Here is a 12,411-nt window from a genome sequence, read left to right as displayed (position 1 = left end):
TAAAATGCACAGAGGGGTGTTTTTAATTGTATCAATAGTTGACGCCTTTAATTCTTAAATGATAAATTCAATAAAAAAATAATTATAATTAATTAATTTTATAAAAGGATTTCTAAAATATTTGAGTATATCATTTAAATATATATATATCGAAATTTATTTTACGATATTCTTTTTTTTTTCTTTTATTTTAGTTTATTTGTAGTATGGCGTTTATTGCCCAACCTCCCAATATTTGATTAATGATATTAAAAATAACTACTACTCTACCTTCATCAATTACAATGGTCCATAAAATGTTGAACGCATGTTTTCTAAATCATTCGTTTTTGCTTCAGGCCATTGCAAACAGAACGCCCACACAATTATACAATTTCAATCAAAACAACACACCCATACATATGCATGTACGTATCCTACTAGTCGTCATAGTCAAACTACTTTCGCTATCATCATCTGCAAGATTCCGTCTTTGGTGGTTGATTGTTATACTGGGCGGGCACTCCTTGTTTGTATGACTAAGGCGAGGAGTTTATGCTGGTGCTTTTTTACAGCCATGATCATGAATATTGGAGACAATAGTAAATTAATTAAAATATCATCTGGAAACAAAACAGAAACGGAATATATTTTGTCACAGTTTTCGAAATTGGGAATCTAGTGGTTATTCAAATTACTTTACAGTAGTATTGAGAACGCGGAGTTGGAAAAATAACAGCACTGTTACCCGCAACAACAAAACCATATTACACAATATGTTATAAACTGGTGGCACCAAATTGTTTTGTCATTATCATTTACCTGCAACTTTGTCACTGTGATAAAGGCTTAGGCGAATTAGCGCGAAAGGCAAAAACAACAAGTTAAAAAAAGACAATGTTTTGGCGTTGCCGAATATTTGATACCGCACACACCTGCAAAATATCTGCAACTTTAGTCTGTTTTTTTTTTACATCGAAACATAATAACTACTGGGATTACAAAATTAAAATATATTTCAAATCCCTGGAAAATCCCTGCCATTTTAGGGAAAACATCAACTATAACAAATTGGAAAATAATGCAAGTAAATTAGGATACCTGTCTATAATACTGTAGTGTCCGGGTTAAAATTCATATTTAAAACATATGCAGATGCTTATTTTCTATATCTAAACAGTAACTATCCCACCCTAAATAAAGAACAAATATTAGAATATAATCCGTTTGATAAAGTATTTTATATAAAATGTTATTCCACCCCCTAATACTTCAAGACAAACAAGACACATAAAACTCTTCAATATATATTATTGATTTTATTAAGTTAAAAGTAATATACTCATTAGAGAAAATTTCCTTATTTTTTATATAAAATGTTATCCCACCCCAAAATATTTTATGCAAACAAAACACATGAAACTCTCGAAAATATTAAATGTAGGGTATACATACTATGTATGTACATAAATACCCCAAATCCCATTAACGTTTTATAATTCTACAAACAACAAAAGATAAAAGTGCAATTTAGACTTTAAAAGCCTAAACTCATACAATGATAAATAAAAAGAATGCTTATATGTATGCAGCACCAAACTGAAGTACATACAACATTAAATAGTTTTTTTTATTGTTATTGTTGTTGAGTTGAATCACCTTTAAGTGAAAGTGAATTTTGCACAGAAATATACCAAAAAACGAAACATTTTTAAACTATCTTTTTGGCCGACTCCATGTCTTTCTGACTGAATGAATTGTTGTTTGGTTCAGTCATCACCAACTCAGCGAGGTAATGTTTTTTTTTTTTTTTTTGAGTAACAATGCGACTGTGATGTCGTTTAAATGACTTTGCTTTGTCTATGAAGTCTTTGTCTTCCTTCTATCTACCTGTAACATGGGTGATAACAACAACCCTAGACAATTTGAAAATAATAGATCCTACAATAAGAAATAACTATTTAAACACGTATTAGATTATTTAATGACTTACGGTTACGTGAGTTCTGATGGAATTTAAATGTTCTATCAAAAAAACACATGTTTGTATTATTTAATGACAAATAGATTGATTGATTTCTTTTGGTTTAATCGGCACTATATCCATCATTCAGTGTGTTATTTTTATATTCGACTATATTTCTTCTACGTAGAGAAATTGTCAAGCATGTTCAAGTACAGTAGTCAGTTTTCCGTTATGATATGTTCATTATATTTAAGTAACAATTCTTACAATATATAAAATGTATTAAATTGGTAATGTAAATATCATAAAAAAATTGTATTGGAAAATATTTATTTGTCTATAGTTGACGATTTATTTTTTTGCCTTGTATTTAGGAATACAAGGCAAAATATGTTCGTATTTTGTTGTTTTTTGTATGTTTTCTTGTTTTGGGAGATTTGTTTATAATTTGACAAAATTTCATTCTGTTATATTCCCAGAATAATAGAAAACTCACATTCAAACAAATGAGAATGTGCATGAAAAATATTAAATTGTCGACTACATTAAGGAGTTTTCATTAGTAGGCTTTGAAATCGTAATGTATATCGTACAATATCGATGTTTACATATTCCAATTCAAAACGATATCAAAAGAGAGGTGAGATGTCCAATACCAATACTACAAACCGATCTCATAAAAATTAAATGAAAATTGTAGGCTGTATGTGAACATATCTGACCCTTTATATTTGAGCAAATTTAATCTGAATTTTACATAGACATTTCCTGGCTACAATTTCTCATAGGAATTTTCAACATTATTGATAATAAAATATGCATCATATGTGCAATAAGAAAACAAAATCTTCAGTTTCATTTATACATCCTTTTTTATTGTTAGCTTTAGAAATAAACACTTGGTAAAAAAATATTTTTTTATAGAATAAATTTGATTAATCAAATCAATAACATAAAACTTAACTAATCAACGATAGGGGGATGATTACATTTATTACTTGGAGGGAAGATATTTGATATAGAATCCCTGCTTGTGTTTAAATTACAAATACAAATTTCAATATTATTTAAAAATATATATCTTTTGATGATAACATATCACATATATAGCAATATAATCCTATGTGTTATATACACTCGTATATATAATAGGCATATTTAACTGTTATATATAATTTATATATATATGAAAAGTATAAAGGAAAAAATTGCGATAAAAAACAAAATTAATTAATAATTCTTAAATATAAACATATTCTATAAGTAAAATATATGTAGGTATGTGTTAGGATAGGAAATGGAGGCGATAAAGAATAACTAAATACAATTTAACAGTTCATAAAAAACACAATAATCAAACAAATCTAGAAAAGATCTAGGAACTACATGGGGAATGTTTAAGTGCCTAATCGGTATCATCATCAAATTTACTGAATAGCTTCTTGCCTCTCACCGAAGACACATCTAGGGGTTTACGCATGCTGGGTAATACATCCGAGTCACAATCATCTAAATAAGGAAATGTTGATTTATCCAATGCTGTGACCTCAGAGTTATCACTGTAACATAAAAAGAAAAATGGTCAATTTAATAAAGAATCCAAATTTTCAAAATTATTTAAACTTACTTAAAACAGGTTTTCGTTAAATCCCTGCGAGAACGGAAACCACTGTGATTGTGAATAACTGGAGTAGAATTTACCATTTTATTGTCAGAGGAATGATGATTGTATGGCGTGGAATGCTGTTGGCCAAAATCAAAATCATCATCGAAATGGAAATCAATTCTTGCCTTAGCCTTTGAGGAATTCATAGTTGGAGTTGATGTTGTTAGATGAGAACGTAGATATGTGGGTGGTCGTTTCTTTTCAACGGTATTTGGTGCACTATATGTATCTGAGCTTTGGTCAGCGGGAGATTCATGAAGTCGTAAAACTGTAAGTATGCTGGTAAATATTTTGAAGACAGTGTTTTTTAAATTGCACAGTTTTGACCAGGCCAGACGACGTGATTTTCGAAGAACTTGTTTCTGAAACGAAAGTAATAATTAAAATGTCTATTACCGTGGTAATATGAGATATGTTTGAATACTTACAATATTATTTACTAGCTCCCAATGACGCCTTCTCTGCAACATCGTCACAAAGCGTTTGTTACTTAGCAACTCATCCACAGTTGGTCTCCTATGGGGATCAGGTGTCATCATATCCTTAATTATATTTTGTAATTCTTCTGATATCTTTTGCAAGAAATCATCAGGATATATACCACTTCGTAGTTGTTGCCACAGAGGACCATTAGCTGGAAGCTCTAAATAGCACGACAGCTCCAGCATTGCAATGCCTAAACTGAATATATCGGCAGCCTTTGAAAAATTGCCCTGCATTATTTCTGGCGCCACATAACGAGAGTCACCTTCCGTTGCCTGATTTTTGTTGGCACGGTCCACGTCAATAACCAAACCAAAATCTGCCAATTTACAGCTATCATCGTCACCAATCAGAACATTATCCAGTTTAATATCCAAGTGTAACAAGTTGCGATCATGTAGGCTTTTCAGAGCCAACAACAGGTCTAAGAGTATTGACCATATCTTTTCTTCGGGTATGTTGCGCTTACGCTGCAAATAAGAATCTAAACTCTCCCGGCACAATTCCATTTGCATGAAAAGACGATCTTCTTGCTCCCAGGCGCGATAGAATTTTAAGCAGTTTTTATGTCCTGAAAATTGCTCGTATCTTCGAACTTCTTCCAGACGTTCTTGCCTATACAAATCACTACGAAACAATTGCTTCGACATTTTCACGGCATACAGAAGACCATCTTCTTTGGAACGTACTTTGAATACTTCACCAAAAGATCCTTCGCCAATTTTCGCCACTCTGGTGAAACACTGTTCAAAATAGGTCTCATTTAACGAACAATTGTACGTAGAGCCAAGTAGGGAAGAGTCTGCCACACCTTCTGGATCATCGCCGCGAAACGATATAGCATGAGCTGTGTGGTCACGATTGAAATTCGAATCATATCGAGGCTTCAGTTTCGGAGGTTTTATACGCATATCCTCACGTCTGTGGGCCTGCACAAAAGAAAACACAAGAATATTTATATAGATATTGTGCTATAAAACGCATTGTAAACACTACCTGCTTGTAGGAATGTTGAAATGTTTCCTCCCGTATCTCGGGCACCGGTAAGCGGGATAAAATTTCATTCTCCATCAAATGCATTGTCGAATCTTTCATATTAACTTTGAAATTTTAACTTAACATACACTTCCTATTCTAATTCGGTAGAAAAATGTACATCAACCACTTAAGGAAGATAAACTTTAAATGAAAACAAAGAGAATGTCAACAAGGATCCAACAGGAATGGAGTGAGATGAATGATTTTTTCAAACAGCGTTGTTTGTTTGACGCAGTGTTGCATTTTTCGTTTGTACCTAGATTTGAGCGATATGGTAACACTGCAACTCTGATGGGCGTTTACGTGAGTCAGCGTTTGCACACAATGCGGTTTGCGGACAGCTGGCGTTCAAAGAATTAAAGTACATTTACATATACGATTGTAAATCGACTTAATTAAGGAAATGGCAAAATTTACATTGATAAACTTAAAAACAACGGAACTCTTTATAATATCGAAGAAAACTGTATAATCTAGTAGATTCCTCGTTCTTACTAATAGTACGTTTATATTGTATGGTATTTTGTTTAAACTGTTCCATTTATATATGTCATATAAATCCTCATGAAGTAGGTTAACTCGAAAAAGTGCAATGTAAATGCAGTTAATACTTCGAATTGTATTAAAGTGGGTTTACATATAACATTTAATCAGGATTAGACGCGGAATCAGGGTTTATTTTCTTAAGGCTGAATTTTCCATGATTTATCATACACATTTAAATCATCGCGCTGCAAGGTTTATTTTAAACCATGATACTAATGAGATGCAACGATGCAACAGACCAATTGTTGCATCGTTTTCATTTAATACGACATTATTGCCAAAAAATATTTGTTTGCAGTACGGGAACATATCAAATATTTAAAATTATTTCTAATTTTGTTTTTTTGCGTTTTTAGGTGATTTTTTGACTTTCCGTATGAATACAACATTGCAGAAATAATAAATTTATTGTAATTCTTCTTTTCATTTTCAAACAAATATTTTTTGGCAATAATGTCGTATTAAGTGAAAACAAATACAACAAGCTGTTCTGTTCATTTGAAATATTTTTAAAATTTTACCAAAAACGCGAAAAATGAATGGAATGTCAGGTTTCAAAATCGAGTTGGGGATATTATTTACATGTTGATTCATTAACAAATCATAAATTTTTCTTACAAATGTTGTAAAATTCATTTTCAAAGAAATAGATTCTCGAATAAATTTTGTTATATATTTCAAAACATTACACACACAGTCACGCTACGAAAAATTGTAATTTATATGTATGTTCCTATGGCCTACCTTGAATAATTGTACCATGGTTTTAACTATTTTATTCGATTTCATAAAAAAATATTGCTTTCGTATTAAAAAAAATTTTATATTGCAGGTACTGGAACAGACATTAAGTATTTAATAAAAATTGTGCATTCCATTGTAATTTATTTAAAATGTAATAAAAAAAGCTGAAATTGATTATCTAAATCATGCGTTTTATTTAAACCTCCTTGATGAAAATATTACTTAAAGAAAATAATCGATGTAATCGGTTTTTTATCTGACACAAAATCGATTGTTCTATTAACGAACTACAGATCCCTGTCTAGAACAAAACAAATAAATTGGAGACCAGCATCATCTTCTCAATTAAATGAGAGCACTCGCGTAAAGTACACGTATATCGAAGTTGTCGTCAAAGTATTCCGTTTCCTGCTTAAATAACGAAAAAGGAAGTGTGCAACCAGATTTGTCTTTATAAGTCTAAGGCTGCTGGAAGAAATATGTTCAAAATAGCAACAGTTTTATTACTATCTGCGGCAATTGTGTGCGCTGTACCGAAACCGGATGAAGTACCAAAACATAATCCTCTTGAACATGACTCCAAACATGTTGACCACTTTGCCAATGGCCATCACAACGCTCAATATGACCATGAACAATTCTTAGGCGAAGATGAGGCGAAAACTTTCGACCAATTGCCTCCCGAGGAGAGTAAGAGACGATTGGGCCTCATTGTTGATAGAATAGACGAGGATAAAGATGGATTTGTGACTCCATCTGAATTGAAGAGATGGATCGAATATACACAGAGACGTTATATCGATGAAGATGTAGATCGTCAATGGCGTCAACATAATCCAGATGGTAATGATACAATTACATGGGAAGCTTATCGCAAGGAGGTGTACGGATTTATGGATAGCTTAACCAAAGACGAACAAGAACACGAAGAAAATGGTATTTCGTACAAGAGTATGTTGACTCGTGACCGTCGTCGTTGGGCAGTGGCCGATCAAAATCTGGACGATGCTCTGACCAAGGAAGAATTCACTAATTTCTTGCATCCTGTCGACAGTCCCGTAATGGCCGATGTTGTTCTAACCGAAACTATCGAAGACATTGATAAGAATAAGGATGGTAAAATCTCCGTTGATGAATACATTGGCGATATGTACACTCCCGTCGATGAAGGCGAAGAAGAACCCGAATGGATTATTAGCGAAAGAGAGACATTTGCCAAATTCCGTGATACCGATGGTGATGGTTTCCTAGACCGCGAAGAGGTTAGAGCTTGGATTGTTCCCAAGGACTTTGACCATGCCGAAACTGAAGCTAGACATTTAATCTATGAAGCCGACAACGACAATGATGAAAAACTAACAAAGGATGAGATTCTTGACAAATATGATGTTTTCATTGGATCTAAAGCCACAGACTTCGGGGAGGCACTTGGACGTCATGACGAATTCTAATTAACACTTGTATAAATAATACTTCTTAATTTCGAATACTCTGCTTTATATGTGCTTTACTTAATTTAGTTTATATTATAAATTCCATTATTCTCAATTTGAATTGAAACACATTTTCTTCCACACATAACATGTATCATGTATTTTCAGTGCGAATATTATTACTTAGATGTACGTCATCATCGCAGATGACACGTATGTATAACACAACACATATTCTCATTGTTTGAATCTGAATCTCTTAGTGAAATATCGTATATACCAAATAACCAATGAAATCTGTTAAACTAACGGACAATTTTTCTATTAAGTAATATATTAGTATATAAGTCATTCTGTTTTTGTAACGTCTAATGGATGTATGTGAATCTTTTTGGATGCATTTAATAATGAAATATATTCTATTTTTAGAATTGAATCCTATTGGCTATGCATTTTTATTACGTTTGTGTATTTGATTTTTTGTGTGTGTGTGTTATGTTTACTGGACAACCAACCATATGCCCAAAGTCTAGAGTTATTAACACGTATGTATGTATGCTCACAGCATACACAATGTACCATTGTATATAAACATGTGTGCATTTAAACAAATCATCTTTCTTTTGTTTTTATTCTTCTGGACTATTCTGATAAGCCTTAAAATTAATTGGCTGAGTAGTAGTTTCGGAAATGTAGGGTAAAGAGAGGTCGAATTTTTAGTTGTAATCATTTGCTGAGATAAGCAGAAATTTTGGAACCCATATTTATATGCATGTATTTCTTGGTGTACGATGTATGTACAGATTGTATTTGTTATGAATGTGCAAGCAATATGATAGTATTGCCGGTTTGTATTGGTTTTATGAATTCCCTCAATGCAGTTTAAGTGCTAAGAAAAACAAATGCATTACAATTGTATATACATATATGTTTATGGGTCATTGTGTTTGTATGCAATTCAATTCATACCCAGTAGTTCGAGTAACTAGTTATGAACTAGATATTTTACTAATTACCTGTAACTACCAGTAGTTACCACTTCATACCCTAGACTGGTGAATTTAACATGGGTATGTCATTGTGGAAGTCAATTGTCCCCTACCTGCGTTACCAGTAACCAGCAATTTCGGTAGATACCATTGTTTAGTATTATTCCTAGTTACATATACATAGCAAATTAGCTATTATAACAGTTTGGAAAATTGAAAATATAAAAGTTATTTTGAATATATATTTTTTTATTTATTTCATAATTATGCTGTACAATATATATTTTGAGCATAATCATATCTGATTTTTCACACCGCTATTGATATTTCTTTTGTCTCTCGACTGTTTTTCGCATCTGTCCTCTACGAAATATTGAAGCATCTGAAATAGAATATTACAAAATATAACTAAAGATATGGGTCTCTTAAGTAGAAGCTTTTGGAGAATATTTACCTATGTATTTCAAACTTTTATTTGTTCCTCCAATCTGTTGGATGCTTCTGAATTTACATCTGTTGAAAATCTGTAAAATAATTTTGTTGAAAAAATTACGTATATATTTTTTGTGTCGCAAAACCAGAACTTACCTTAGATTCAACATATGCATTTTAGATTCTTGAAATGTTTATTTAAACGGCACTTCATCTTCAACATCGTGAATATTGATTGCTTATATTTTGTATAAAACACACATTTTTATTAAATATTTGCTCTCACAATTCAAAAAATTATAAAGTCTGAAGAAAATGACAATTGTTTTTTCTGTTTTGCTTTTTTTCGATTCATTACTTTTCGCATTACCAGTAACTACAGAAATAGAAAACGTTTTCAATCATAAAATGAAGTCAATAGTATATTTTGTGTTCCATTTTTGGGTATAAAGTAACTAGATAACATAGTAACTAGTTATATAACTATACATAAGCAGACAATTGATATTTATTGAACAACTGGGTAACGATGAAATTGAATACAAACTTTGTTTATACGTATGTACATCATATTAATCGAATGATGTATAGAAAGCACTCTACATAATTATTCAAAAATTAATAATTTTCTAAATATTGATTTGATTTAATAAATATGTTTCTATGTATTATAAAGATATATTATAATCTAAATAAAATTAAGTCCATTTCGGCAGAAATTTTTGATTATTTTTATTTAAATTTCATTTCAAATGTTGATAAAAAATGTTTATAAAAAAAATATATTATTACATTATGCCAAAATTATGCATATTTAAATCCATATTAAAAATACCAGTATTGTAACTTTTAATAATTGATTTTGTATTGATTTTTATAAATTCACTTTTAATTAATTTAATGAATTTAAAAGCTTATAAGTCAAAATAAAAATTAACAAAAAACTAACTACAAACATAAATACTATAATGTAATTTTGGATCTCCTCACTGTATTCTATTAACTTTATTAAAAGCAAGTTATTAGTTAAAATTAATATTTAATTTATTTCATATATTGGTAACCAAGCTAATATTGCCGAATACGTTACAAAAATAGAAAAACATAATTTGAACCATTTTTAACAAATAAAAAATGTATATATAAAAATAAAATTAAATGAATTTTTAAGTTAACAAAATATGTATAATAACACATTTTATTACAATTTTAAACTATAAATTTATAATAAAAAGTAGATATATTTTTAGTGATAATTAAAAAAATAAATTTACCAAAAATGTCCTAATTATTGCTGTGTACTAGAACCTGTAAAGGAATTTTATTAAGCGAAGAAAATAGTAAGATCTAGTAGATTCTTGCAGTACGGGAACATACCAATATTGATTTTTGAAATATAAAGTCTCTTGCGTATTAAAAAAAACGGCGCTTCTTCTAGAACTCCTAATAAATATTTTAATCAACTCTTTATCAAGAGTCACATATTATAGCATAAAATTGTAAAAAATTGGTTATGTCTTTATTTTTTCTTTTTCCATCTAAAACACTTAAATTTTCAACATTATGATAAGAAACAAATATTTTTAAAGACAATAGTCTAAAATAAAACTAGCAGCATCAAACTATGAATGTATGATTTCCAAAAACTGATAAGCCGGCTCAAAAAAATATATTTGTGTATATACTACAACTCCCATATCTCGTCACATCTATTAGGGAATTTTCTAGAGAACATATTCCCTATTCGATGTTTAGTATTATTATTTCACAATAAATAAGTATGTGTGTGTTCCCATTTCCCAAAGGGCCACGAAAAACGATAAGTGTATCAGCATGTGGCTCATAATAATTCTAGAATTTTTATGATTTATGTTTTAGTTTAGAATATATTAAAAAATGTATGAGAATGAAAACATTTACTCTTAAACCAATCTAAATAATTAATATATTTTCTGCATATGAACCTCTACAAAATATTTGAAATAAAATTTACTACCCTTGGAACAATTATACGAGGTATGGTAGCTCTTGTCAGAAAGGAAATTCAACAAGAAAAAACACCTTATTGGAATGGATGGTAGCTACCTTATGGGCAATAATGTCAGAATAAATGAAAAGAAATTCAACAAGTCATTCTGTTTATTTGACATATTTTTTAACATTTCACCAAAAACGCGAAAAATTATTGGAATGTCAGGTTTTCTTTTCAAAAACGAGTTGGGGATATGATTTATATGTTGATTCATTCACAAATCATACATTTCTTCTTACAAATGATTTAAAATTCATTTTCAAACAAATCGGGGTTCGAATATATTTTGTTATATTTTTCAAAACATTACATAGTCACACATTTTGCATATGACTTTGGCATAACAAGACAGTATGAAAAAATTGTAATTTGTAGATTGCTATGGCCTACCTTGAATAATTGTACCATGGTACTACCCAAAGTGTATTTAATAAGGTGTAAGTGACAATCATATGGTTTTAAACTTTTTTTTAATTTTTGTTTGTGAAGCAAATTGTCAAACGCAATTTTGAAATAAAATTTGAATTATTGTTAATGTCCTATTTTATTAATAAAAACGAAAATGATGTCCGTATAAAAGAATTTGCTGATATAACGGTTTATTTTTAGTACCTCTAAGGGCAATAAGGAACGAATTTGGGGGGGAAATATACGATATTAACCCGTATATTACGTTAAGTTACGAAAAGAAATTCTGACTTTAATACGTCAGAAGACCGGGCTCCAATTCTATTGCGCAGTCTGTGTTAAAATCAGTTCAACCACCACATCTTTTCTATTCAGAAGAAAAACTTTGCATGGACTTTTGGCGATAAAACGATGAGGGAATTCAATACAGAACTTTGAAGGCCCAAATCTCAGGGACATAAGGGCTAGATGAAGTAAAGTTTTCTAAATTATTAGCATCCAGATAAACAGGTTTAGTTTTTTTTATTTATTTTTACCATATCAATAAGTGAAGTTAATCTCAATAGCGGATTCATGGACATCTTAACAAAAGATGAACAAAGACAAAAAATGGTATTTCGAAAGACAAAAAATAAAAAGACAAAAAAATGGTATTTCGTACAAAAGTATTTTGACTGTATTTGTCGATGTAGTAT

The 12,411-nt window shown here is 30.4% G+C and overlaps 2 protein-coding genes across 2 annotated transcripts; one reads left to right on the top strand and one right to left on the bottom strand.

Annotated features, from left to right (window-relative positions):
* Positions 1-3,350: 3,350 nt before the first annotated feature.
* On the bottom strand, positions 3,351-5,346 carry LOC133326931 (membrane-associated tyrosine- and threonine-specific cdc2-inhibitory kinase). Its single transcript, XM_061535545.1, has 4 exons — positions 5,091-5,346; positions 4,040-5,023; positions 3,573-3,973; positions 3,351-3,504 (listed from the first exon to the last, which is right to left on the bottom strand). The coding sequence occupies exons 1-4, from the start codon at positions 5,187-5,189 to the stop codon at positions 3,351-3,353; spliced, it is 1,638 nt and encodes a 545-aa protein (XP_061391529.1). The 5' UTR covers positions 5,190-5,346.
* A 1,555-nt stretch (positions 5,347-6,901) lies between these two features.
* On the top strand, positions 6,902-7,873 carry LOC133326923 (calumenin-B). Its single transcript, XM_061535535.1, has one exon. It carries the CDS (start codon positions 6,902-6,904, stop codon positions 7,871-7,873), a length of 972 nt encoding a protein of 323 aa, XP_061391519.1.
* The last annotated feature ends 4,538 nt before the right edge of the window (positions 7,874-12,411 follow it).

The sequence above is a fragment of the Musca vetustissima genome, unplaced genomic scaffold (genome assembly GCF_032173495.1).
Source record: "Musca vetustissima isolate MV318-11 ecotype Yass unplaced genomic scaffold, APGP_CSIRO_Mvet_v1 utg27727, whole genome shotgun sequence".
NCBI lineage: Eukaryota > Metazoa > Arthropoda > Insecta > Diptera > Muscidae > Musca > Musca vetustissima.
The sequence above is the reverse complement of the archived record's forward strand: the minus strand, read 5'-3'. Positions and strand labels throughout refer to the sequence as shown.